The sequence below is a fragment of the Rhinichthys klamathensis genome, unplaced genomic scaffold, assembly GCF_029890125.1.
Source record: "Rhinichthys klamathensis goyatoka isolate OS25496 unplaced genomic scaffold, OSU_Roscu_1.1 h1tg001050l_1, whole genome shotgun sequence".
Taxonomy (NCBI): domain Eukaryota; kingdom Metazoa; phylum Chordata; class Actinopteri; order Cypriniformes; family Leuciscidae; genus Rhinichthys; species Rhinichthys klamathensis.
In genome coordinates, this window is record NW_026607321.1 from 300,001 (window position 1) to 327,500 (window position 27,500).

The 27,500-nt window shown below is 39.4% G+C and overlaps 2 protein-coding genes across 3 annotated transcripts in view; both read right to left on the reverse strand.

The window, feature by feature from the left end:
* polr3e (polymerase (RNA) III (DNA directed) polypeptide E) overlaps positions 1 to 15,919 on the reverse strand; it is a 49,438-nt gene extending 33,519 nt beyond the window's left edge. Inside the window, exons 1-4 of the mRNA XM_056244700.1 lie at positions 15,813 to 15,919; positions 13,830 to 13,897; positions 12,663 to 12,713; positions 4,273 to 4,350 (exon numbers count right to left, since the gene is read on the reverse strand). Coding sequence (XP_056100675.1) covers positions 4,273 to 4,350; positions 12,663 to 12,713; positions 13,830 to 13,868 — 168 coding nt within the window. The 5' untranslated portion in view covers positions 13,869 to 13,897; positions 15,813 to 15,919. The remainder of the gene's footprint in view (positions 1 to 4,272; positions 4,351 to 12,662; positions 12,714 to 13,829; positions 13,898 to 15,812) is intronic.
* Positions 15,920 to 17,886: 1,967 nt separating this feature from the next.
* LOC130079437 (WD repeat domain phosphoinositide-interacting protein 1) overlaps positions 17,887 to 27,500 on the reverse strand; it is a 17,065-nt gene continuing 7,451 nt past the window's right edge. For both annotated transcript variants that reach the window (XM_056244705.1, XM_056244706.1), the window contains exons 7-12: positions 27,456 to 27,500; positions 26,416 to 26,523; positions 22,162 to 22,320; positions 21,966 to 22,073; positions 20,241 to 20,353; positions 17,887 to 18,381 (exon numbers count right to left, since the gene is read on the reverse strand). The exon at positions 27,456 to 27,500 is cut by the window's right edge and continues 26 nt beyond it. In XM_056244705.1, coding sequence (XP_056100680.1) covers positions 18,260 to 18,381; positions 20,241 to 20,353; positions 21,966 to 22,073; positions 22,162 to 22,320; positions 26,416 to 26,523; positions 27,456 to 27,500 — 655 coding nt within the window. In that variant the 3' untranslated portion in view covers positions 17,887 to 18,259. The remainder of the gene's footprint in view (positions 18,382 to 20,240; positions 20,354 to 21,965; positions 22,074 to 22,161; positions 22,321 to 26,415; positions 26,524 to 27,455) is intronic.

The window sequence follows — 27,500 nt, forward strand, 5'->3', positions numbered from 1 at the left end:
GAGCTTTAGCAGGAGACCTGAGCTTTAGCAGGAGATCTGAGCTTTAGCAGGAGATCTGAGCTTTAGCAGGAGACCTGAGCTTTAGCAGGAGATCTGAGCTTTAACAGGAGATCTGAGCTTTAACAGGAGATCTGAGCTTTAGCAGGAGACCTGAGCTTTAGCAGGAGACCTGAGCTTTAATAGGAGATCTGAGCTTTAGCAGGAGATCTGAGCTTTAGCAGGAGATCTGAGCTTTAGCAGGAGACCTGAGCTTTAATAGGAGATCTGAGCTTTAGCAGGAGACCTGAGCTTTAGCAGGAGATCTGAGCAATAGCAGGAGATCTGAGCTTTAGCAGGAGATCTGAGCTTTAGCAGGAGATCTGAGCTTTAGCAGGAGACCTGAGCTTTAATAGGAGATCTGAGCTTTAGCAGGAGACCTGAGCTTTAGCAGGAGACCTGAGCTTTAATAGGAGATCTGAGCTTTAGCAGGAGATCTGAGCTTTAGCAGGAGATCTGAGCTTTAGCAGGAGGACTGAGCTTTAATAGGAGATCTGAGCTTTAGCAGGAGACCTGAGCTTTAGCAGGAGATCTGAGCTTTAGCAGGAGACCTGAGCTTTAGCAGGAGATCTGAGCTTTAGCAGGAGATCTGAGCTTTAGCAGGAGACCTGAGCTTTAGCAGGAGACCTGAGCTTTAATAGGAGATCTGAGCTTTAGCAGGAGATCTGAGCTTTAGCAGGAGATCTGAGCTTTAGCAGGAGGACTGAGCTTTAATAGGAGATCTGAGCTTTAGCAGGAGACCTGAGCTTTAGCAGGAGATCTGAGCTTTAGCAGGAGATCTGAGCTTTAGCAGGAGATCTGAGCTTTAGCAGGAGACCTGAGCTTTAATAGGAGATCTGAGCTTTAGCAGGAGACCTGAGCTTTAGCAGGAGATCTGAGCTTTAGCAGGAGACCTGAGCTTTAGCAGGAGATCTGAGCTTTAGCAGGAGACCTGAGCTTTAGCAGGAGATCTGAGCTTTAGCAGGAGACCTGAGCTTTAATAGGAGATCTGAGCTTTAGCAGGAGATCTGAGCTTTAGCAGGAGATCTGAGCTTTAATAGGAGATCTGAGCTTTAGCAGGAGATCTGAGCTTTAACAGGAGATCTGAGCTTTAGCAGGAGACCTGAGCTTTAGCAGGAGACCTGAGCTTTAGCAGGAGATCTGAGCTTTAGCAGGAGACCTGAGCTTTAGCAGGAGATCTGAGCTTTAGCAGGAGATCTGAGCTTTAACAGGAGATCTGAGCTTTAGCAGGAGATCTGAGCTTTAGCAGGAGATCTGAGCTTTAGCAGGAGATCTGAGCTTTAGCAGGAGACCTGAGCTTTAGCAGGAGACCTGAGCTTTAGCAGGAGACCTGAGCTTTAGCAGGAGATCTGAGCTTTAGCAGGAGATCTGAGCTTTAGCAGGAGATCTGAGCTTTAGCAGGAGACCTGAGCTTTAGCAGGAGATCTGAGCTTTAGCAGGAGATCTGAGCTTTAGCAGGAGACCTGAGCTTTAGCAGGAGATCTGAGCTTTAGCAGGAGATCTGAGCTTTAGCAGGAGATCTGAGCTTTAATAGGAGATCTGAGCTTTAGCAGGAGATCTGAGCTTTAACAGGAGATCTGAGCTTTAGCAGGAGATCTGAGCTTTAACAGGAGATCTGAGCTTTAGCAGGAGATCTGAGCTTTAGCAGGAGACCTGAGCTTTAGCAGGAGATCTGAGCTTTAGCAGGAGATCTGAGCTTTAGCAGGAGATCTGAGCTTTAGCAGGAGATCTGAGCTTTAACAGGAGATCTGAGCTTTAACAGGAGATCTGAGCTTTAACAGGAGATCTGAGCTTTAGCAGGAGATCTGAGCTTTAGCAGGAGATCTGAGCTTTAGCAGGAGATCTGAGCTTTAGCAGGAGATCTGAGCTTTAGCAGGAGACCTGAGCTTTAATAGGAGATCTGAGCTTTAGCAGGAGATCTGAGCTTTAGCAGGAGATCTGAGCTTTAGCAGGAGATCTGAGCTTTAACAGGAGATCTGAGCTTTAACAGGAGATCTGAGCTTTAGCAGGAGATCTGAGCTTTAGCAGGAGATCTGAGCTTTAGCAGGAGACCTGAGCTTTAGCAGGAGACCTGAGCTTTAGCAGGAGATCTGAGCTTTAACAGGAGATCTGAGCTTTAGCAGGAGATCTGAGCTTTAGCAGGAGACCTGAGCTTTAGCAGGAGATCTGAGCTTTAGCAGGAGATCTGAGCTTTAGCAGGAGATCTGAGCTTTAACAGGAGATCTGAGCTTTAGCAGGAGATCTGAGCTTTAGCAGGAGACCTGAGCTTTAGCAGGAGATCTGAGCTTTAGCAGGAGACCTGAGCTTTAGCAGGAGATCTGAGCTTTAGCAGGAGATCTGAGCTTTAACAGGAGATCTGAGCTTTAGCAGGAGATCTGAGCTTTAGCAGGAGATCTGAGCTTTAGCAGGAGATCTGAGCTTTAGCAGGAGACCTGAGCTTTAGCAGGAGACCTGAGCTTTAGCAGGAGACCTGAGCTTTAGCAGGAGATCTGAGCTTTAGCAGGAGATCTGAGCTTTAGCAGGAGATCTGAGCTTTAGCAGGAGACCTGAGCTTTAGCAGGAGATCTGAGCTTTAGCAGGAGATCTGAGCTTTAGCAGGAGACCTGAGCTTTAGCAGGAGATCTGAGCTTTAGCAGGAGATCTGAGCTTTAGCAGGAGACCTGAGCTTTAGCAGGAGATCTGAGCTTTAGCAGGAGATCTGAGCTTTAGCAGGAGATCTGAGCTTTAATAGGAGATCTGAGCTTTAGCAGGAGATCTGAGCTTTAACAGGAGATCTGAGCTTTAGCAGGAGATCTGAGCTTTAACAGGAGATCTGAGCTTTAGCAGGAGATCTGAGCTTTAGCAGGAGACCTGAGCTTTAGCAGGAGATCTGAGCTTTAGCAGGAGATCTGAGCTTTAGCAGGAGATCTGAGCTTTAGCAGGAGATCTGAGCTTTAGCAGGAGATCTGAGCTTTAACAGGAGATCTGAGCTTTAACAGGAGATCTGAGCTTTAACAGGAGATCTGAGCTTTAGCAGGAGATCTGAGCTTTAGCAGGAGATCTGAGCTTTAGCAGGAGATCTGAGCTTTAGCAGGAGATCTGAGCTTTAGCAGGAGATCTGAGCTTTAGCAGGAGACCTGAGCTTTAATAGGAGATCTGAGCTTTAGCAGGAGATCTGAGCTTTAGCAGGAGATCTGAGCTTTAGCAGGAGATCTGAGCTTTAACAGGAGATCTGAGCTTTAACAGGAGATCTGAGCTTTAGCAGGAGATCTGAGCTTTAGCAGGAGATCTGAGCTTTAGCAGGAGACCTGAGCTTTAGCAGGAGACCTGAGCTTTAGCAGGAGATCTGAGCTTTAACAGGAGATCTGAGCTTTAGCAGGAGATCTGAGCTTTAGCAGGAGACCTGAGCTTTAGCAGGAGATCTGAGCTTTAGCAGGAGATCTGAGCTTTAGCAGGAGATCTGAGCTTTAACAGGAGATCTGAGCTTTAACAGGAGATCTGAGCTTTAGCAGGAGATCTGAGCTTTAGCAGGAGACCTGAGCTTTAGCAGGAGATCTGAGCTTTAGCAGGAGATCTGAGCTTTAGCAGGAGATCTGAGCTTTAACAGGAGATCTGAGCTTTAGGCCGTGTGTCCACCAAAGCGTTTTTCCACGCGCCTAGCGTATGTTTTCAATTGTTTTCAATGGGAGCGCCGCGTTTTTAGAAAGCCAGGAGCGTAACGAGGCGCTGAGCGTTTTTTTTCTCGTTAAATCGCTGAGAGCTCGGCGTTTTTACCGGTCGCAGAGAGTTGAAAAATGTTCAACTTTGGGTAAAACGCAGTGCTCATCACTGTCACTTTTTACACAGCCGTCCAATCACAGTGGAGGAGGGGCGGGGCTAATACCACACCGACCAACTGTCACAACATTCTTTCTGTACAACGACATCAACCAGAAGAGCTAACCGAACAAAATGGATGAAAAATAAATTTAGTATGAAACAGATATCTGTGAAAAAAGTTACACGTAAACTGTGCTGCGGATATTCTGTATCATAGCAACAAAACGTCTCAACGGAAAAAAACGCTGTGCTGCCAAAACGCTCTCAAGCGCCCACAGCTCGGCGACTTCAGCAGAGCGTCTAGCGTTTTCAGCTGGCTAAAAACGCTTTGGTGGACACACAGCCTTAAGGTATGGAGAGAACGCACAACACCGACACAGGAGATCTGAACTTTTAAACAGGAGTGACTTCAGAAACGAGGAGTGGAAACCAGCTTACTTTCTGCTGCTTGGGTTTAATCCTCGCCGTCAAATGAGTGGCGTTATTGTAGCTCATAGTTGCAGGACGCACTGGGTACTAGAAGAAACGGTTGAGAACAGATATAACAACGAATGAAAATAAGTTGTGTAACTAGTGATAGACATACACACATTTTATGATTATCAGTCAATAACCAAAACTGCTCTGGCATTTGTATTAATAACAAAATTCAAGCTTTGTCTATGAACAAACACTTTCTGCTAAATAAGCTACTGTACAAAAAAGATGCATTAAATTGATCAAAAGTGACAGTAAATACATTTATAATGTTACAAAGGATTATATTTCAAATAAATGCTGTTCTTTTGAACTTTCTATGCATCAAAGAATCCTGAAAAATTAAATGTATCACGGTTTCCACAGTTTTCAACATTGATAATAATCATAAATGTTTCTTGAGCATCAGATCCTCATATTAGAGTGATTTCTGAAGGATCATGTGACACTGAAGACTGGAGTAATGATGCTGAAAATACAGCTTTGATCACAGGAATAAATTACACTTTACTGTATATTCACATAGAAAACAGCTGATTTACATTACAATAATATTTCACATTTTTACTGTATTTTTGATCAAATAAATGCAGCCTTGGTGAGTCTTATCAACCTTGTTCTCTCTGAATATCAGGGCTCAACGTTAAGGATTTTTTCTACCGGCTCCACCACAAAAAGTAATAAATAAATAAAACAGGCTTGGTTATTGTCTTCGCTTTTTTGTTGTTGTTTTTTTTTTACCCATAACCTTTAATAAATGCAGTTGTGAAACCAAGAACTACTAGCCTAACTCATATAAATTACAAATATTGTTAAAGACAACTGTCAGTAATAAAATAAAAACAAATCCAGGGAAATGAAATTGCAAGAAATAGCACAAATACAACAGAACAAACATACAAATAAAGTAAACACTGCTTTTCATGTTTTTCAGGTAATTCTAACAGTAATTTTCAGGTAGAGAACATGTAAAATAGCACTGCATACTCATCACTGTATACATTAAATATCATTTAATCCTTATTAAAGTTATTCAGTCAAAAGCAGAGTGATTTTTTTCTTTGTCCTTTGTTGTTTGATTAACATTACAACAAAAAAGCGCATCAGGTTTATTAGGCTGCCGTCACTTTAAGAGCTGCACGGATCCAATATACTGATACACGTGCGTTTTATTCCTCAACTGTTCACTTAAGATATAACAGACTATATGGTGTAGCCGCGTTTCCATTAGCCTTTAAATTATGCAAATAGAAATTGCGTATTAAAAAAATGCCCAATGGTAACGCATCAATTTCGCAAACAGTTTTTGAGGCGGTTTATCAGGCACTTTCGAAAAAGGAATATTTCGCAAAACTGCAATAAAAACAGTTTTTTCACCCGACATACCTAACAGTCGATCATTCTTTAAAGGTGCCCTATGTAAAAATTGAGGTAAAATTATCCAAAAAATGAGCTACACGCATCAAAAGAATGAGAAGAAATAAGTGCAATGATGTCATTAAAAAATTGACAAGTTATAGTGCTGCCGAGATATAAACCTAAATTAGCATGCTAAATTACTAGTGCCGGCCCGACTGGTGTCGTAATACCAGTTTCGGCCATGGGAGGCGGTATGCGGGCAACATACATAACCACCAGCCAAACTGCAGTACACGAATAACTCGCACGGCTTGTGGGCGTACTTGAACTTGAACCTGATGTCAATCGCGTCTATATGAGACCGGCCTTTATAATTTAGTGTTGAGATGTTGTTCATTGAGTCTCTAATCTCTAAAAATCTCCAAATGAACTGCGGCCTTACTATCGTGTCAATTGATTTGATTAATATGCGCGAGGGAGAGAGAGAGCAGGAGGACAGCGCTCGTGTTGTTTGAAGACGTGAGAGTGCGCGCGCGCGGCCGGGGCGCTCTCTCTCTCTCTCTGCTCGTTATAAGCCCTGTCAAGCGCAGCAGTCATTATATTCTACATCACTCACCGATCAAAATGGGCTTTGGCGGGACAAAGCGGACGATTTGACGGTTTTAGAAGATTAACAACCCGAAACTAAAAAACGTCTCTGGTTACTTACGTAACCTATGTTCTCTGAATAGGGAACGAGACGCTGCGGAAAGCGCAGTGGGATATCCTCTGGATGTGCCGATTGTCTGAAGCCCTATAGAATCACGCCAATCCATTGGCTGATGGCGCTCGCGCAAAGCTGGCTCCGCCCCGACGCTCTTACGTCGTAGCATGATGTACGCGCGCGCGCCATCTTCTCCTCAGATTTCTCTGCCGAAAAGAAAAACTGTCGGCAGCGCGAGGAGCTTGGCAGCGAACGCAGCGTCTCGTTCCCTATTCAGAGAACATAGGTTACGTAAGTAACCAGAGACGTTCTCTTTCATAGGTTCACTCAACGCTGCGGAAAGCGCAGTGGGAACGAAATACCAAACTCGCCAAGCTAAGCGCTGCCATAACCGGTACCAGACCAAATAATAACAACCATGATAGGTTCAAGCAGATAGAACCTGGGAACCTGGAGTCATGTCAAGATCCAAATTATAGAACCTCACAAAGGTGTGCGGAGAGGACCAACCTGCCGCCACACAAATGTCTTCCAAGAGGGCCCCTCTAAAGAGAGCTTGAGAGGAAGCCACACTTCTGGTGGAATGCGCTCTGATGCTAAGAGGTGAAGGCAAACCACGCACCTCATAAGCCAGCGAAATAGCGTCCGTTACCCAGTGGGAAATCCTCTGCTTTGATGCTGCAAGCCCGCGGCGGCCAGCACCAAAACATACCAAGAGCTGGTTTGATTTCCTCCAACCGCTTGAGCGATCTACATACAACTTCAAAGAACGGACCGGGCAGAGCAAGTTAAGTTTCCTTTCTTCCTCAGAGGCAAAAGGAGGAGGGTGGAAAGCATTAAGGTTAACAACCTGAGAGCGGAACGCCGTGGAAAGAACCTTGGGTACATACCCCGACCTCGGCCTCAAGGTAACCCTAACCAGGCCAGGAGCGAAGTCCAAGCATGACTCACTAATAGAGAGAGCCTGCAAATCCCCTATCCGCTTCAGTGAAGATAAAGCTAACAAAAGAGCAACCTTAAGAGTCAGAATCCGCTCAGGAGCTGACTCCAAGGGCTCGAAGGGAGCCTCTGTCAAACCCTCCAGGACGACTGACAGGTCCCACGAGGGAACACTAGGGGGGCGAGCCGGTTTCAGGCGCCTAACCCCACGCATGAAGGCCGAAACTAACCTCAGTTTCCCCAAGGGAATCTCATCCGATTCTCTATGAGCAGCAATAGCTGCGACATACACTCTGAGAGTGGTAGCGGCCGCTCCGGAAGCAAACTTTTCCTGCAGGAATTCCAGCACTGAGCCTACTGGGCAGCTAACTGGGTTCCTATCATGTGCTAAGCACCACGCCTCGAACACCCTCCACTTGGAGGAATATAGCCTCCTCGTCGAAGGGGCTCTAGCATTCGCAATAGTCTCCTGAACGTCGGTTGGGAGATCAAAGCTTAAAGCTAACGGCCTCTGATAGGCCAAACGTACAGCTTCCAAATGTCGGGGCGAGGATGCCATATCCTGCCCTGAAGCTGGGAAAGCAGGTCCTCCCTGACCGGTATCTCCCAGGGGGAGGATTCCAACAGAGGGATCAGCTCCGAAAACCATGGCTGGGACGGCCAGAATGGGGCTACCAGAAGGAGGCGGACTCCGCTCTCCCTCACTCTGGACAGAACCGCCTGGATCAGCTTGATGGGCGGGAAGGCATAGAGTTTCTGCATCGGCCAAGGGTGGGCGAACGCATCTATCCCCAATGGAGCTGGAGGGCTCAGAGAGAACCAAAGTGGGCATTGGGACGACTCCTGAGATGCAAAGAGGTCCACTTCCGCTTTTCCGAACACCTCCCAGATCAGGGCCACCGACTGGCGGTTCAACATCCATTCCCCAGACCTGAGCTTCTGCCTCGACAGAAAATCTGCTGCGAGGTTCAGAATCCCTGGGACATGAACTGCTCTCAGAGAGAGGAACTTGTCCTGGGACCACAGGAGAAGGTGACGCGCATGCCTGTCTAGGGTGCGCGATCGTGAACCCCCCTGTCTGTTTACATGGGACACTACTGCCATATTGTCCGTTCTGACAATGACATGGTGTCCTTCGAGGAAAGGGAGAAAGTGGCAAAGAGCCAGGAAGACAGCCCTCAGCTCCAAGCTGTTTATGTGCCACGAGAGGGTCTCGCCAGTCCAAACCCCACACGCTGGCCTGCCCTCGAAAACCGCTCCCCAGCCGGTCAGAGAGGCATCCGTCGTAACCATCTGGCGACGGAATACCGCACCCATACCGACTCCTTTCTGAAGGAAGAGGGGGTCCCGCCAGATTGACAGGGCGCGAAAGCAACTGCGCGACACCTTCAATCGGCGAAAGGCTGGCCCCGTGGGCCGAGCCCCTGAGAGCTTCATCCACCACAGAAAAGGTCTCATGTGGAGCAGCCCCAGAGGTAGCACAGGGGAGGCCGCGGCCATAAGGCCCACAAGTCTGCGGCAGGTGCTCACGGAAACATGCTGGCCTAGTGCGAAACGGGACAGACATGTCACCAGACTGGAAATCCGTGCAGGAGCCAAACGGGCCTGCATAAGAACGGAGTCCATGCATACCCCCAAGAAAACCGTGTTCTGAGCTGGAGTAAGAACGCTCTTCTCCGTATTCAGCCTCAAACCGAGAGACTGAATATGACGGAGGACAATGTCCCTGTGGTGAGTCACCAACTCTCTGGAGTGGGCTAAAAGGAGCCAATCGTCCAGGTAGTTGAGTATATGGATGCCCTGGAGCCGCAGCGGGGCCAGAGCAGCATCCATACACTTTGTGAACGTCCTTGGCGCTAGAGCGAGGCCAAAGGGGAGGACCCTGTACTGGTACGCTTTCCCTCCAAAGGCGAACCTGAGGAACTTCCTGTGTCGCCGTACGACCTGGATGTGGAAATAAGCATCCTTGAGGTCTACCGTCACGAACCAGTCCCCCCGCCGGATATGAGATATGATGGCCTTCAGCGTCAACATTTTGAATTTTCCTTTGTAAAGAGAGAAATTCAACCGGCGAAGATCTAGTATCGGCCGCAGGCCGCCCCCCTTCTTCGGGACCAGGAAGTAACGGCTGTAGAAGCCCTGTTCGACTTCCCCCGAAGGAATCTCTTCTATCGCCCCCTTCAGCAGAAGGGATGAAATCTCCTGCTGTAGTACAGAAGCCTGAGCGGCGCTGTCGACTACAGTAGGAAAGACCCCGTTGAAGCAGGGGGGGTTGCGACAAAACTGAAGCGTGTAGCCGAGCCGAACTGTGCGAAGGATCCAAGGCGATACCCCTGGTAAACGCTCCCATTCTTGAACGAAATGTGATAGAGGCAGAGGAGTGTTGCAGTGCAAGGGACATACCTGAGGTAGGGTGTCGCGCTGGTTTCCATGGGGAGGCGCGGTTGACCGTGGAGGAGAGCGCTTGGCGTCCTGACACGTATTGGGGGGTACCACCACCTGGATAGAAGTAACTGGGTCCGCCTGCTCCAGAGGAAAAAGAACTGTGCCTCTGAGGAAGCGATTGGCGGGTGTAACGTGCACCGGGAGCGAGGGGAGAAAGCAAGATGCGTCTCCTTCCTCCTGCGCCGGACTGGGTGAAGAGAGTGAAACAGGACCTGCACTTCGAAACACGCTGGGTGGCGAAGGTGACAGGGTTGGATGAGGAGAGCCGGCTGGAGGAGGGCAGAAACGCTTGCGCGGTCTGTCCCAACCTCGTAGATCTGATGAGGCTCTCCTCCTCCTGCCCTGCGGGTCAGGAACGGCTCGAGGAGGCTGGAGCGGCCGATTTGTTGGACCGCTTCAGCTGAAGGCGCTTGTGAGGGCGCTGGCGAGGAAATGGACGACCTCGGGCTCCCCAGACAGTAGTTGGTGGGTGGCGAGCCGGGTCACTCCTGCTAGTAGGGAACTCAGCCCTATGAGCAGAGCGTTCTCGGGTTTGAGAAGGGGGAGGGTTGGAGTCACTGGGCCCTCTGACCCTCCTGGGCATAAACTGCCTGAACGCGGCCGACTGAGACTTAGCGGCGCGGAACTTGTCAACCACCGTGTTGACCGCCTCCCCGAAAAGACCTGAGTGGGAGATAGGGGCATCCAGGAGGAAACTCTTATCCTTGTCTCGGATCTCCGTGAGATTCAACCAGAGGTGGCGCTCTGCAGCAACCGAGCCCGCCATAGAGCGACCTACAGCCCGAGCAGTGTGCTTGGTGGCTCTTAGGGCCAGATCTGTGGCTTTGCGAAGCTCTTTGACAGCTTCGGGCGTCAGTCCCTCTCCTTCATCCATGTCCTTCAAGACGTCCGCTTGGTAGGCTTGAAGGATGGCCATGGTATGCAGGGCCATGCCTGCCTGACCAGCCGCCATGTAAGACTTCCCAATAAGGGAGGAAGTAGTCCTACAAGCCTTGGAAGGAAGAAGGGGACGCGCCTTCCAAGACGGTGCAGACGACGGGGCGAGGTGGTTAGCCAGCGTGTCCTCGACCGCTGGAATAGCGGAATAACCCTGCTCCACAAAACCAACAAGGTTGGTGAAGTCAGCGGCTGCCGCATTAGTTAGGCGTGCGGAGAATGGCTGCTTCCAGGATCTGGAGATCTCGTGATGCAGATCGCTGAAAAAGGGCAGCTTTCTTCGCTCTGGCCTAGAATTAGGGCCACGTAGGAACCTCTCGTCGAGTTTGGACGATTGAGACTCGCGGGGCTCATCAGGCCAGTCAATAGAGAGCTTCTCTGTAGCGCGCGACAGCACCTCAATAAGCTCAGTGTAGGCCGGAGTAGGCCGCGCGTCCTGGCCGCTAGGCGGGATAACGTCATCAGCCAAAGCAGGCCCGAAATCCTCGGAGTCGGAGGCTGCAGTGTAAATAACGTCATCCAGACCGAAAGAAACCGATTCGCGGGCTCCCGGGCTGGGACATAAATAATCATGCGCGAATTCAACCGCGCCGCGTGCGTGCTCGGGAGAGGGAGGGAGAGAAAGGGCGAGGCCCGTCTGCTCATACTCAATATCCTCGAGCTCAACATCCGAACCCCAGGCCGCGGATCCACGAGAGGCCTCAGCAGTCTCGGGAGCGCGACGGGGGGAAACGAATGTCTCCTTCTCAAAAACCGCGAGTCTAGAGCGGAGGGTTTTGAGAAGGAGATTGTCACAAAATTTACATTTCGACAATCCTAATACAGCCTCACGCGCATGCGAAAAACCCATACATTTAACACACTTACTGTGAGGGTCGTCGTTCGAGATAAAACGAACGCATGGCGGAGAGCAGCGTCGATAATCCATGACACTTCACTGTAAGGAGAACAGAGTTCCACTTATACCAGTCGCTGAAGTGTCGAGACGAAAGCTGAAGTTGAATTGAAGAATTCGGGCTCAGAAAAACCGCACGAAGGGCGAGATGTGACCGCTTCGTGAAGGCAGAGAAATCTGAGGAGAAGATGGCGCGCGCGCGTACATCATGCTACGACGTAAGAGCGTCGGGGCGGAGCCAGCTTTGCGCGAGCGCCATCAGCCAATGGATTGGCGTGATTCTATAGGGCTTCAGACAATCGGCACATCCAGAGGATATCCCACTGCGCTTTCCGCAGCGTTGAGTGAACCTATGAAAGAGAACAGACTAGAGTAGGCCAACTTTCTGGAGGTATACTGCCCCCATCTGGTATGGAATATGCGGAGTATGAATTTTATTTTTTGGCAGACATTCCACATGGCACCTTTAAAGAAGTACGGTATATTTGGACAGAAGATGAGAGAGAGTTATTTATTAAACTCATAAAAGACAAAAGAATTATGGGAATACTGGATTATAAACAAAGAAATGCCACAATTTATGAAGACCGTGAAGCAGAAATGAGGGAGAAACACCATTAATTGCTATAAGTTGCCATTAATGCTTGGAAAACACACCTATATCTCCTTCCATTAAACATAATGGCGATATACATAAACCTCTACCAACATCCATGGCCATGATTTTTGGAAAGACTTTATCGCGAGAGGAGAAAAAATGACGTTTAGTCGCATAACATCGGTTAATGAAACGCCATAATTTCGCAATAGTTTTTTATCTACATTTACAAAATATCAAAAAGTTTTGCGTAAATCTGTAATGGAAACACGCTTATGTTTACTAGGACCGGCCTTTTTTGACTTAATTGTGTGTGAATGTGTCCGTTCAAGCACAAGACGACGTCATCCGCACGCTGTCTGAGAAGCGGCTTTCTGGGTGATTGCTTAAAAACACGTGCAAATGATAAACATTCATGACGCAGCACTGGCCCAACATTACTGTCGAGCGCTGAATATTACATCTTCCATTCTTACCTGGAACAAATACAGCTTTTCCACAAGACTTCTGGCCAGGTACACGTCAATCTGAGAGAGAGAGAGAGAGAGAGAGACTTTTACCATCCCTTTATTCTACATAGTTAAAAAATTTAGATATACATTAATCCATCACATTAAAGCATTTTTTTAAAATAAATAAACATATATTCCATGTTCTTATCACATTCAATTATAATACACTCAATAAAAAAAGTTTCATTACCAATTAAAACCCAACCCCCATACTCATTTACGGTAACCAGTGCTTCCTTAACACCCCATCTCCATTTAAAGAAAGGGACATTATTAACATGCTTATAATATGTATATTCTATAACCACTCCTGCTTCCACTAAGGATTTGAAAACAGACACCATACAAATATCTCTTCCTGCATTTTTTTCCTGATGAGATTTCAAAATTGCTCATTTAGCTTGACCTATGACAAAATTAGCAAGTACACATTGTTCTTGTAAAGATTTCCTATAACAACAGCCCAATATAAATAAGCTATTAGTATACAGAAACCCTAATTTTGTTATTATTTTTCTCAACATTACAAAAATACGATCAAGTCTAGGGCAGTCACAAAACATGAAAAATAGTATCCGAAGCATCACAAAATGGGCAATTCGATGTAACATTTTCATTCTATGAGAGAGCGAGAGAGAGCAAGAGAGAAAGAGAAAGAAAGAGAAAGAGAGACACACACACACATTCGTACACCAAACACGAAAACACTTACACACTGAATTCTAAATTCACAGAATTTTTGTAAATGTTCATAAACTGTTCTATTTTATTTTTACACTTAATTTGTACAATTAATTTAATTTTGTACATTTTGATGTTGATGCTATTTTACTATTTTGATGTCTTTCTAATTATTCTGTTTTCCAAGCTTTGGCAATATTGTATGATGTACAGTCATGCCAATAAAGCAATTTTGAATTGAATTGAATTGAGAGAGAGAGAGAGAGAGAGAGAGAGAGAGAGAGAGAGAGAGAGAGAGAGAGAGAGAGAGAGAGAGAGAGAGAGAGAGAGAGAGAGAGAGAGAGAGGAGGGAGAGAGAGAGAGAGAGAGAGAGGGAGAGATGATGATAGATGCACAACAGTGACGCTGCAGTTTGATCATCCTGGAGTCGTTCAACATGTCCATATGTACCTCTTGTATAATAGGATCGTCATCGTCTCCACTGGCCATAATGAAGACACCGCTGGAACACTTCAAACCTGGAAACACAAGAAACAACACCACCAAAACATGTGCTAGTAAATATATGGATCAAAACACAATACTGGGTCTCGGCTTGTTGGGAATTAAATTGTCTATGTTTTCAACAACCCAAGACCACTATTGTGTTTTGACCCATATATTGTGGTAGTAAATATATATGTATAGTCAGTCACACGCATTATTATACATAAATACACTTATAGACACTTATAGATGTTCAGTTTAAGAATGATTATGTTACAGAACCTTATATCTTCCTTAATCTAAAGAGAAGGCAGAGGTCCCTTTGTGCTCAATTGAGAACTAGTACTTTACCTCTGGCAGTGGAGGTGGGTCGATTTAAAGGTATACCTGAACATTTACGTTTGTGTGAATTTTGTGATCTTCGGGTTGTGGAAGATGAATTTCTATTGTCCTTTATACTGTGATTTAAGGAACTCTCTTTTTTAATTAATTCAGTTAAAAAATCCTGATATATTTTGGAAATATGAAGGGGAGATTTTGTGCTGGCTGTTTGAAAATGATGTTTTTGCTTTGGCAAAATTCATAGAAAAGGCCTGGTATCTGCGGCAAAGTATCTTGTATCCCATATGAAAAGCCCTCTCTATTTGTATGTGTACTTATTTTTAGTGGTTTAGTTATGCTATGTTGGGTTCTGTGTTATGTCACGTGGCTACTTGGAGATATTTGTGAAATTATTATTGTAGTGTCTAATAAGCCCATGAGGGCTGGGCACCATTGGTGTTTGACACTTAAATAAATAAATCAATCAATATAGACAAAATAATTATATGTAATAATAACTATGTCATATTTACGACATAGACTATAAATATAACCTTTTATTTTAAGATAAACTTATATATTGCATGCACCGATATGAACATTTTGGCCGATACCGATAATTAATTATATTTAAAAGCTGATTACTGATATATTGGCCGATAAATATAAATGTTTATAGAAATTTTGAGAGCCTGATTACAAGAATAAAAGTCTCACCATTAAAGCCATGTCCCAAACACACAATTATAATGATGTTCTCATAATTAACGTTATATAGACTTTATGACAGACTTGCGCTGCACATGTTGCACCTTACTGTATTTTCCTTTTTTTAAGTGATTCTAATCATATTTCAAGCAATTCAAAACCATCATGTTTAACACGAACAGTGCGCATCTGACGTGTCTCAGCTGAAGGAAATAATACTTTATTTATCAGCTTTAATATATCAAACAAGTTATCTTATCGGCCGATAACTACATTATAAAAATCACATATATCGGCCGACACTGATATGGTGGCTGATATATCGTGCATCCCTATTATATATATATATATATATATATATATATATATATATATATATTTTTTTTTTTTTTTTTTTTTTTTTTTTTTATTATAGCCAGGCTTATGTAATCTATTCATTTGTAACTGTCAATCAATCACTGTTTGTCATGATAATTAGCAGGCAACGGTTTAGTCAGTGAATGATGCAAGGGCGAGCAACACGATAATGACGGCCAACAACTTTAAAGCATACACGAAAGGTAACTGACGTTACATTAAATTAAAAGTAAAATGTTAATAAATAGTCCATGCTAAGGGAAACTGCCAGAGTCAGCAAACGATCAACATGCTAGCATGCGTTAGCAGCTCTTCAACACAACGACACGCAGATCACGGAGAATATCAGAACATCTGCAGTCTGTATGTGCTTATATACATGCTGTATGTGCGTATGAAACTTTTGATACAACATATCACTGCCAGCATGCTGTGAACACACACACACACACACACACACACACACACACACACACACACACACACACACACACACACACACTGAGGCCTCGGCTGATCCACTAAACCAACAAAACACTGACGGTAAAGTTGAGATCTGACCTGTGCTTCACTGGCCGCTCGTGCTCGTGCTGTGAACTCAAAGCTCCTTTAGCTGTGTATGTGTGTGTGAGTGTGTGTGGATGAGAGTCGCTGTTTCTACTGCCATGTTTCTGATCACTGCAGTCAGTCAGCCAAACACGTGGGGAGGAGCCGTGTGCGCTCACCACTATCCCAGCATGCACTGCGGCCGCGACTCACTGGCCGCGTCACAAATCCCGCCCTACAGAGTGTGCTAGTGGCTAGTGCCTATAGTTCCCTACCTAGGGAACTTACCATCTAGTTGTACATGTGCTGAAAGACATTATTTGCCACTTTTGTTACAATTCCAAACATAATATATTGATACGCACGTCATGTGTGAAAATATTAGGCCTGTTTTATTGCATACTCAAAACATCACCTATGATATTAGTCTTTAGTCAAGACAAAAGAGTCGGTTTAAAATGTAATTTTCACCACTTCACTTTCACATAAACTTTTTAATTACAAAAATCAAACGTGATGCATACCGGCGATACATACATGGATCATTTCTGCCACAAATCAGAAAAATATGCTTTTGGACATCATAATTATGACATAAAAGTCGAAAGAATGAAATACTAATTATATTTATGACATTCTAAGTCATAATTAAGACATTAAAAGTCAGAATTATGACATACTAAGTCAAAATTATTATTTAAATTGCCACAATTATGATTATTATTAAAAATTCATAATTATGACATGGTCAAAATTACGACTTTAAAGTAATAATTATAACATGAATGACAAAAAGTCATAATTTCAACTTTTTTTATCGTAATTTCGTAATTTTTATTCTCATAATTATGACTGTGATTATGACTTAAGTCAAGTTGAAATGTTTATTTCATATATTTAACTTTTTGTCACAATCACTGAATGACTTAGTAATACATTTTTGTCATAATTACTGAACGACTTAAGTGTCATAATTATGACAGAGATAGTCATAATTTTAACTTTTTATCTCATAATTTTGACTTTTTATTTCTCATTATTTATTTTCAAGTCAAAATTATGACATACAAATTTTTTATTTCATATATGTCAATCACTGAATGACTTAGTGTCACAATTATGAATTTTTATTATTATAATTATGACAGAGATGGTCAATTTTAACTTTTTATCTCTTCATTTTGACTTTTCTTATTATTATGACTTTTTTGACAGTCAAAATTAGTAAATTTTTACTTTTTATTTCATATATTTATTTCTTGTCATTATGTCATTGTCATTTCATATATTTATTTCTTGTCATTATGATGTCATAATTACTGAACGACTTTGTTATGTCATAATTATGAATTATTTTTCACAACAAAACGCTGTCGTTTCATCCCTTGTTGTATAGTTGCATTGATCTAAACTACTGTTTACTTCAGTCTAAACTATGATTACTATGAAACTGCGGTATCTTTATAATAAATAATTTAGTATTATTCAATATAACATAACCTTTGCAACCCTATATGTTCAGCACATCCTCCGCAACACAAACACACACTTACTTTTCATTCTGGCAGCTTTATTTTATTAGTGTGAAATTGACTAAACAGACCTGAGAGTGACAGAGGAACATTAAAGGATATGATTTGTTGCGTATCTTGTGAAATCATAATGAAAATTTAAACTATAAACTCTAATGTAATCTGTCAACTCAATATATTGACAAGCTTTATTTAATACATATTTTATTAGAGGTTTGCTACTCTTACTAGTACTGTAGGTAAATTGCTTTTATACACAAATTTTAAACATATCAGTTCTGCCTTCACTAACCAGCTGAAAATGATTGTTCTTCTTCATAATATATTAAACATGTGCATGCAGGTGAAACTGGAAAAATTAGAATATGGTGCAAAAGTTCATTTATTTCAGTAATTCAACTTAAAAGGTGAAACTAATATATTATATAGACTCATTACATGCAAAGTGAGATATTTCAAGCCTTTATTTGTTATAATTGTGATGATTATGGCTTACAGCTTATGAAATATTTCACAATATTCTAATTTTGAATTTGGGGTTTTCATAAGCTGTAAGCCATAATCATCAAAATTATAACAAATAAAGGCTTGAAATATCTCACTTTGCATGTAATGAGTCTATATAATATATTAGTTTCACCTTTTAAGTTGAATTACTGAAATAAATGAACTTTTGCACCATATTCAAATTTTCCGAGTTTATGTATAAACGGACATCTGTGGCAAAATATGAATTCACAGTTGTAGTTAGAATCGGCAAATGCATAACACACACATTTGCTCTAGTTAAAATGTGATTGTACTTGTATACGGTTAGCCTGATCTGGAAACACTGAATCTGATGGTGTTTATTACTCATGTTTCTTATTTATATCAACCATAAACATGTCTTTATCAACAGATATGATGTTTATGAGTGATCTGCATCCTTCAGGTGTCCTGAAAGCTAACCGGAGGAAACTCCTGCTCATCATCCAGACGGAGCGATTCATCTGCAAACTCATGATCTGGGATCAGTTCTCCTCTCTTCACTCCTCCATCCTCAGAGTAGCCTGGAAGAAAAGTGGATCATCCTTTATCTGTCAATCTTCAGGAAGTGCTGTGAGAACCAGACGTTTGATATATGTGACCCTGGACCACAAATCCAGTCATAAGGGTCCATTTTTAGACATTGAGATATATATATCAAATGAAAGCTTACTAAATAAGCTTTCCATTGATGTATGGTTTGTTAGGATAGGACAATATTTGACCGAGATACAACTATGAAAACCTGGAAGGGTGCAAAAAAAATCAAAATATTGAGAAAATCGCCTTTAAAGCTGTGCATTTATGTTCGCGATTTTGCTGCATCCACTCACAAAAATAAAATTTTGATATATATAAAAATTTACAAAAATAAATTCACAAAATATCTTCATGGAACATGATCTTTATACAGAAGAGGATTAGGGCCAAGCAATAATAAAAAAATGAAACCATCTCCAGATTAAAGTCATTATAATGCAAAATTAAACTCGTTAAATTTCGAGAAAAAAAACTCGAAATCCAATCTTGAGAATAAACTCATTAAATATCGAGAATAAAGTCGTTGTGTTTATTCTTGAAATTAAATGAGTTTATTCTCAAGATTATTTCGATTTTTTTCTCGAAATTTTACGAGTTTTTTTCTCGAAACACAATGACTTTATTCTCAAAATTTACTTAGTTTATTCTCAAGATTGTATTTTGACTTTTTTTCTCTCGAAATTTAACGAGTTTTTTCTCGAAATGTAATACGTTTACTCTCAAAATTGTATTTCGACTTTTTTCTCGAAATTTAACAAGTTTTTTCTCTAAATGTAATGAGTTTATTCTCAAGATTGTATTTAGACTTTTTTCTCGAAATTTAACGATTTTTTTCTCGAAACACAACGACTTTATTCTCGAAATGTAATGAGTTTATTCTCAAGATTGTATTTCGACTTTTTTTCTCTCGAAATTTAACAAATTTTTCTCGAAATGTAATGAGTTTATTCTCAAGATTGTATTTAGACTTTTTTTCTCAAAATTTAACGAGTTTTTTCTTGAAATGTAATGAGTTTATTCTCAAGATTGTATTTCGACTTTTTTTTCTCAAAATTTAACGACTTTTTTCTCGAAATGTAATGAGTTTATTCTCAAGATTGTATTTAGACTTTTTTTCTCGAAACACAACGACTTTTTTCTCGAAATGTAATGAGTTTACTCTCAAGAATGTATTTCGACTTTTTTCTCGAAATTTAACAAGTTTTTTTCTCGAAACACAACGACTTTTTTCTCGAAATTTAATGAGTTTATTCTAGAAATGTAATTAGTTTATTCTCAAGATTGTATTTCGACTTTTTTCTCGAAATTTAACGAGTTTTTTCTCGAAACACAAGGACTTTTTCCTCGAAATTTAAAGAGTTTTTTCTCGAAATTTAATGAGTTTATTCTAGAAATGTAATTAGTTTATTCTCAAGATTGTATTTCGACTTTTTTTCTCGAAATTTAACGAGTTTTTTTCTCGAAACAAAACGACTTTATTCTCGAAATGTAATGAGTTTATTCTCAAAATTGTATTTTGACTTTTTTCTCTAAATTTAAAGAGTTTTTTCTCTAAATTTAATGAGTTTATTCTCAAGATTGTATTTCGACTTTTTTTTCCGAAATTTAACGAGTTTAATTTCGCATTATAATGACTTTAATCTCGAGATGTTTTTTTTTTTTTATCATTGCTCGGCCCTAATCCTCTTCCGTATCTTTACTTAATATCCTAATGATTTTTGGCATAAAATAAAAATCGATAATTTTGACCCATACAATGTATTGTTGGCTATTGCCACGAATATACCCGTGCGACATGTGACTGGTTTTGTGGTCCAGGGTCGCACACTCCTATTGGACGTACCCGTGAGGGAACTCGAGGGTTGATTGGTGTTTGTGGAAACAGTTTCTGCGTAGGATAAACCTCCCGCCTCCAGCGCCGAAGCTGCCGGGTTTTCATCCGCACTTTCATACAGTCTATCGGGACAATTATGTGCAAAATCAGCGTGAGGTTTCACCATCGACTTCTCAAATATGGCACAAATATATTTACAGTACGTGTGAACTTGATTTTGAGTGTTTATACAGTCAAGAGGTGAATATGTTTCACTGAATCACACACCTTTGCTTAAATTACTAAATACATACAAAGTTTTATTAAAAACATGGACAAGAACAGCAATTTGTGTCAAATTGGACAAAAGAAAGTAAATAAATGTTATATTTCATGGCTTATTGTGAATAAAATTAGACAAAAAAAAAAATTAATATTTTATGGTTTATTCTGGATAAAATTGGACAAAAAACTAAATCAATCATATATTTTATGGTTTTAGATTAAAACAACATGCACAAGAACAGCAATTTGTGTGGTGGCAACAATGATATTTTAACAGTTTTGAAGAAATTATATATTTTTTATGCTTTATTTGTATATCAAATTTGACACAAAACTAATTCAATTATATATTTTATGGTTTATTGTGAATAAAATTGGACAAAAAAATTTAAATCCATTATATATTTTATAGCTTATTGTGTATCTATTTGGGAAAAAATATTTAAATATATTTTATGGTTTATTGTGAATCAAATTTAACAAAAACTATAAATCAATTATACATTTTATGGTTTATTGTGTATCAAATTGAATCAAAAAATGAATTATTTTATAAAAAAATAAAATAAAAAATATTGTATGGTTTATTGTGAATAAAATTGGACAAAAAATGTAAAAAAATATATTTTTTGTTAAAATAATAAAATTAAAAATATGGTTTATTGTGAATAAAATTGGACAAAAACTGTAAATCAATTCTATATTTTATGTTTTTTTGTGAATAAAATTGGACAAAAAATGTAAATAAATCACATATTTTATGGCTTATTATGTATCAAATTTAACAAAAATGAAAATAAATTATATATTTACGGCTTAATGTGTATCAAATTTAACAAAACATTTAAATTAATTATATATTTTGTGTTTTTTTGTGAATAAAATTTGACAAAAAACTAAATCAATTATATAATTTATGGTATAGTGTGAATCAAATTGGACACATTTTTTTAATAAATCATATTTTATGGCTTATTGTGTATCAAATATAACAAAAATGTAAATAAATTATATATTTTATGGCTTATTGTGTATCAAATTTAACAAAAAATGAAAATAAATGAGATATTTTATGGCTTATTGTGTATCAAATTTAACAAAAAATTTAAATAAATGATATATTTTGTGTTTTTTTGTGAATAAAATTTGACAAAAAAAACAAATAAATTATATAATTTGTGGTATAGTGTGAATCAAATTGGACAAAAACTGTAAATCAATTCTATATTTTATGGTTTATTGCAAAATAAAATTTTAAATACATGTTATATTTTATGCTTTATTGTGAATCAAATTGAACAAAAAATTAAATCAGTTATATATGTTATGGCTTATCATAAATCAAACTGGACTAAATCAATGTAATATTTTATGATTTATTGTGTAAGAAATTGCCCCCTCCCTGTAAATCAATGCAGATATAATCATGATTTTTGAACCCAATGAATGATGTGTAATCCTCTGGCTCACCGGTGCTTCTGGACTAAACGACAGTCTCCTCCGTCCTGCAGATCGAGGTTGTAGATGTAGAGATGACCATCTAGTGAAGCCACCAGAAGACGAGGAACCTTCTGGATCCTGCAAGCGAGGGCGTATCAGCACAGACAACAACATTCAGGAACTTCCACATCTCCATAAGCTCATTCAGTGTGTGTTCGGGACTCACATGGAGAGAGCGGAGATGTTCTTCATGCCCGGCGCGCTGAGGTGGACGCTAGCAAACGCTCTGTCCTGATGCATCATGTCCGACACCTGAGAGGGAAGGAACGAGCTGGCGGCAGAAAACACCTTCCCCATATATCCAGACCAAGAGGGAGACTCCGTACTGTTTTCATGAGCACACACACGACATCATGAAGCAGCAACAACCAGCATGGAAGTCCATTAAGCTGCTCTTTTAACTTCTGAGAATCATGACTTGTTCGTTTAATATAGAGAGCACACGATTCTGAGTACAACTAAACAAAATAACATATAACTTACTAGACAATTGTAATATTAAATATATAATGTAAAGATGTAATTCATCTGAATTACTCCACTTGTTTCATTACTGGATGAATCAGCGTTTTTGAACAAATCTCTTGAATGAATGATTCAATGACTCACTCATAAATACTCCACTTGTTTCATTACTGGATGAATCAGCGTTTTTGAACGAATCTCTTGAATGAATGATTCAATGACTCACTCATAAATACTCCACTTGTTTCATTACTGGATGAATCAGCGTTTTTGAACAAATCTCTTGAATGAATGATTCAATGACTCACTCATAAAAACTTCACTTGTTTCATTACTGGATGAATCAGCGTTTTTGAACGAATCTCTTGAATGAATGATTCAATGACTCACTCATAAATACTCCACTTGTTTCATTACTGGATGAATCAGCGATTTTGAACAAATCTCTTGAATGAATGATTCAATGACTCACTCATAAATACTCCACTTGTTTCATTACTGGATGAATCAGCGATTTTGAACAAATCTCTTGAATGAATGATTCAATGACTCACTCATAAATACTCCACTTGTTTCATTACTGGATGAATCAGCGATTTTGAACAAATCTCTTGAATGAATGATTCAATGACTCACTCATAAATACTCCACTTGTTTCATTACTGGATGAATCAGCGATTTTGAACAAATCTCTTGAATGAATGATTCAATGACTCACTCATAAATACTCCACTTGTTTCATTACTGGATGAATCAGCGTTTTTGAACGAATCTCTTGAATGAATGATTCAATGACTCACTCATAAATACTCCACTTGTTTCATTACTGGATGAATCAGCGTTTTTGAACAAATCTCTTGAATGAATGATTCAATGACTCACTCATAAAAACTTCACTTGTTTCATTACTGGATGAATCAGCGTCTTTGAACGAATCTCTTGAATGAATGATTCAATGACTCACTCATAAATACTCCACTTGTTTCATTACTGGATGAATCAGCGATTTTGAACAAATCTCTTGAATGAATGATTCAATGACTCACTCATAAATACTCCACTTGTTTCATTACTGGATGAATCAGCGATTTTGAACAAATCTCTTGAATGAATGATTCAATGACTCACTCATAAATACTCCACTTGTTTCATTACTGGATGAATCAGCGATTTTGAACAAATCTCTTGAATGAATGATTCAATGACTCACTCATAAATACTCCACTTGTTTCATTACTGGATGAATCAGCGATTTTGAACAAATCTCTTGAATGAATGATTCAATGACTCCCTCATAAATACTCCACTTGTTTCATTACTGGATGAGTCAGCGTTTTTGAACGAATCTCTTGAATGAATAATTCAATGACTCACTCATAAATACTCCACTTGTTTCATTACTGGATGAATCAGTGTTTTTGAACAAATCTCTTGAATGAATGATTCAATGACTCACTCATAAATACTCCACTTGTTTCATTACTGGATGAATCAGTGTTTTTGAACAAATCTCTTGAATGAATGATTCAATGACTCACTCATAAATCCTTCACTTGTTTCATTACTGGATGAATCAGTGTTTTTGAACAAATCTCTTGAATGAATGATTCAATGACTCACTCATAAATACTCCACTTGTTTCATTACTGGATGAATCAGCGTTTTTGAACGAATCTCTTGAATGAATGATTCAATGACTCACTCATAAATCCTTCACTTGTTTCATTGCTGGATGAATCAGCGTTTTTGAACGAATCTCTTGAATGAATGATTCAATGACTCACTCATAAATCCTTCACTTGTTTCATTACTGGATGAATCAGTGTTTTTGAACGAATCTCTTGAATGAATGATTCAATGACTCACTCATAAATCCTTCACTTGTTTCAGTACTGGATGAATCAGCGTTTTTGAACGAATCTCTTAAATGAATGATTCAATGACTCACTCATAAATCCTTCACTTGTTTTATTACTGGATGAATCAGTGTTTTTGAACAAATCTATTGAGTGAATAATTCAATGACTCACTCATAAATACTCCACTTGTTTCATTAATGGATGAATCAGCGTTTTTGAACGAATTTCTTGAATGAATGATTCAATGACTCACTCATAAATACTTCACTTGTTTCATTACTGGACGAATCAGCGTTTTTTGAACAAATCTCTTGAATGAATGATTCAATGACTCACTCATAAATCCTTCACTTGTTTCATTACTGGATGAATCAGTGTTTTTGAACAAATCTCTTGAATGAATGATTCAATGACTCACTCATAAATACTCCACTTGTTTCATTGCTGGATAAATCAGCGTTTTTGAACGAATCTCTTGAATGAATGATTTAATGACTCACTCATAAATACTCCACTTGTTTCATTACTGGATGAATCAGTGTTTTTGAACGAATCTCTTGAATGAATGTTTCAATGACTCACTCATAAATACTCCACTTGTTTCATTACTGGATGAATCAGCGTTTTTGAACGAATCTCTTGAATGAATGATTCAATGACTCACTCATAAATCCTTCACTTGTTTCATTACTGGATGAATCAGTATTTTTGAACGAATCTCTTGACTGAATGATTCAATGACTCACTCATAAATCCTTCACTTGTTTCATTACTGGATGAATCAGTGTTTTTGAACAAATCTCTTGAATGAATGATTCAATGACTCACTCATAAATACTCCACTTGTTTCATTACTGGATGAATCAGCGTTTTTGAACGAATCTCTTGAATGAATGATTCAATGACTCACTCATAAATACTCCACTTGTTTCATTACTGGATGAATCAGTGTTTTTGAACAAATCTCTTGAATGAATGATTCAATGACTCAATCATAAATCCTTCACTTGTTTCATTACTGGATGAATCAGTGTTTTTGAACAAATCTCTTGAATGAATGATTCAATGACTCACTCATAAATACTCCACTTGTTTCATTACTGGATGAATCAGCGTTTTTGAATGAATCTCTTGAATGAATGATTCAATGACTCACTCATAAATACTCCACTTGTTCCATTACTGGATGAATCAGTGTTTTTGAACAAATCTCTTGAATGAATAATTCAATGACTCACTCATAAATCCTTCACTTGTTTCATTACTGGATGAATCAGTGTTTTTGAACAAATCTCTTGAATGAATGATTCAATGACTCACTCATAAATACTCCACTTGTTTCATTACTGGATGAATCAGTGTTTTTGAACAAATCTCTTGAATGAATGATTCAATGACTCACTCATAAATACTCCACTTGTTTCATTACTGGATGAATCAGTGTTTTTGAACAAATCTCTTGAATGAATGATTCAATGACTCACTCATAAATCCTTCACTTGTTTCATTACTGGATGAATCAGTGTTTTTGAACAAATATCTTGAATGAATGATTCAATGACTCACTCATAAATACTCCACTTGTCTCATTACTGGATGAATCAGCGTTTTTTTGAACGAATCTCTTAAATGAATGATTCAATGACAGATTTTGTCGCCACCTACTGGTGTAACAATTTAACTGATACTTTCGTTATTTTAAGGATCAAATTACTTTCAAAAGGTGATTTACTCTATTTTGATCACACATCCGCCAGTGTTTATATCTTAAGTATAAACTTTTATTCCAGTACTTCCGTGATAATTTGAGTGATTGTAACACAGAAATAATGAAACTGTGTGGTTGAAAAGACTGTTAGTGACGCTGTTTCATACCGATACATGACAACGGCTCTCTCTGGATCAGAACACAGATCTGAATGTTCACTGTGATCGGACTTGTCCAAGCTTTAATAGGCAGAGCCGAATCACTGTCATACAGGAATAAGTTCGTGTGGGTGTTTGAATCGAACTCACGATCGTGAAGCTCTACTGTAAAATGCACATCATCTGTGATGCAGTAAACATGTTTTGTGAGTGGATGTTGTTGTGTGTACCTGGGACTATGATGCTCCAGTCTGAAGATATGAACAGTCTCTGTGTTACTGGAGGCACATAGAAACTGTGCGTCGGCACTGAACGACAGGGAACTGATGCTGACATACCTGAACACAAACAACCACAGGCAACACATCTTTCACAAATGAATACTTGATGTTTCTGTCATAAAACACTCTTTTCACACTCTCAGGGATTTTTCCATTTAAAATGTTTCAATGTAGTGTTGCATTCGAACACTTTTGCAATTAAATAGCCAACTCATTTGTATTACAGTTTATGTACAATTATATATTTTCACACGTTGCTTAATTTGCCAAAATTACAGCTTGATTGGAAATGCCATTTATCTAAAGTGTAAAACATTAATATCTATATCAGAGGTTTATTTGTATTTATTTGATGCCTTGAACCCCCAAATTTAGTGATCCTTCCAAAAACTTTATGGAAGATATATTTATCCATGTATAAATGTAATTTATACTGTTTGAGGAAAAATATAAAGTTTGACATTTTTAAGGCAGCAAAATTTAACACTGCTTTCAAATTCTGATAACTTTTGTATTGTCATTCAAAGAATTGTCAATTAAATTAAAATAAAATAAACAAAAAGTATTTTTTCAAAAATGTTTTATTAATGTTTTTATTGCTATATAAACAGTATTTAAATAATTATATATATATATATATATGTATATTTCACTTTCATACATATATATATATATATATATATGAAAGTGAAATATATATATATATATATATATATACATATTGACGGCCCTAAAAATACATTTGTAATTTTCTCTCTCAATTTTTGAGAGTAGCTAAATTAAATGATGAAGGCATTGTAGGACATTTCAGTCTTAATATGAGAAAAAGTCATGTGATATTTTGGAATTAACCTCTGGTACATACAGTTAAAGTGCTTGTAGTTGAAGAAACACCCATCAATTGTTAAGGTATCTGAACGTATTTATACTATATATAGCATTTTGAAACAACGTGTATTGTGAAAAGCACTATATAAATAATCTCTTACCTCTTCATCCCTCTGCGAAACTCAAACAGTTTGTCTCCGTCAGGA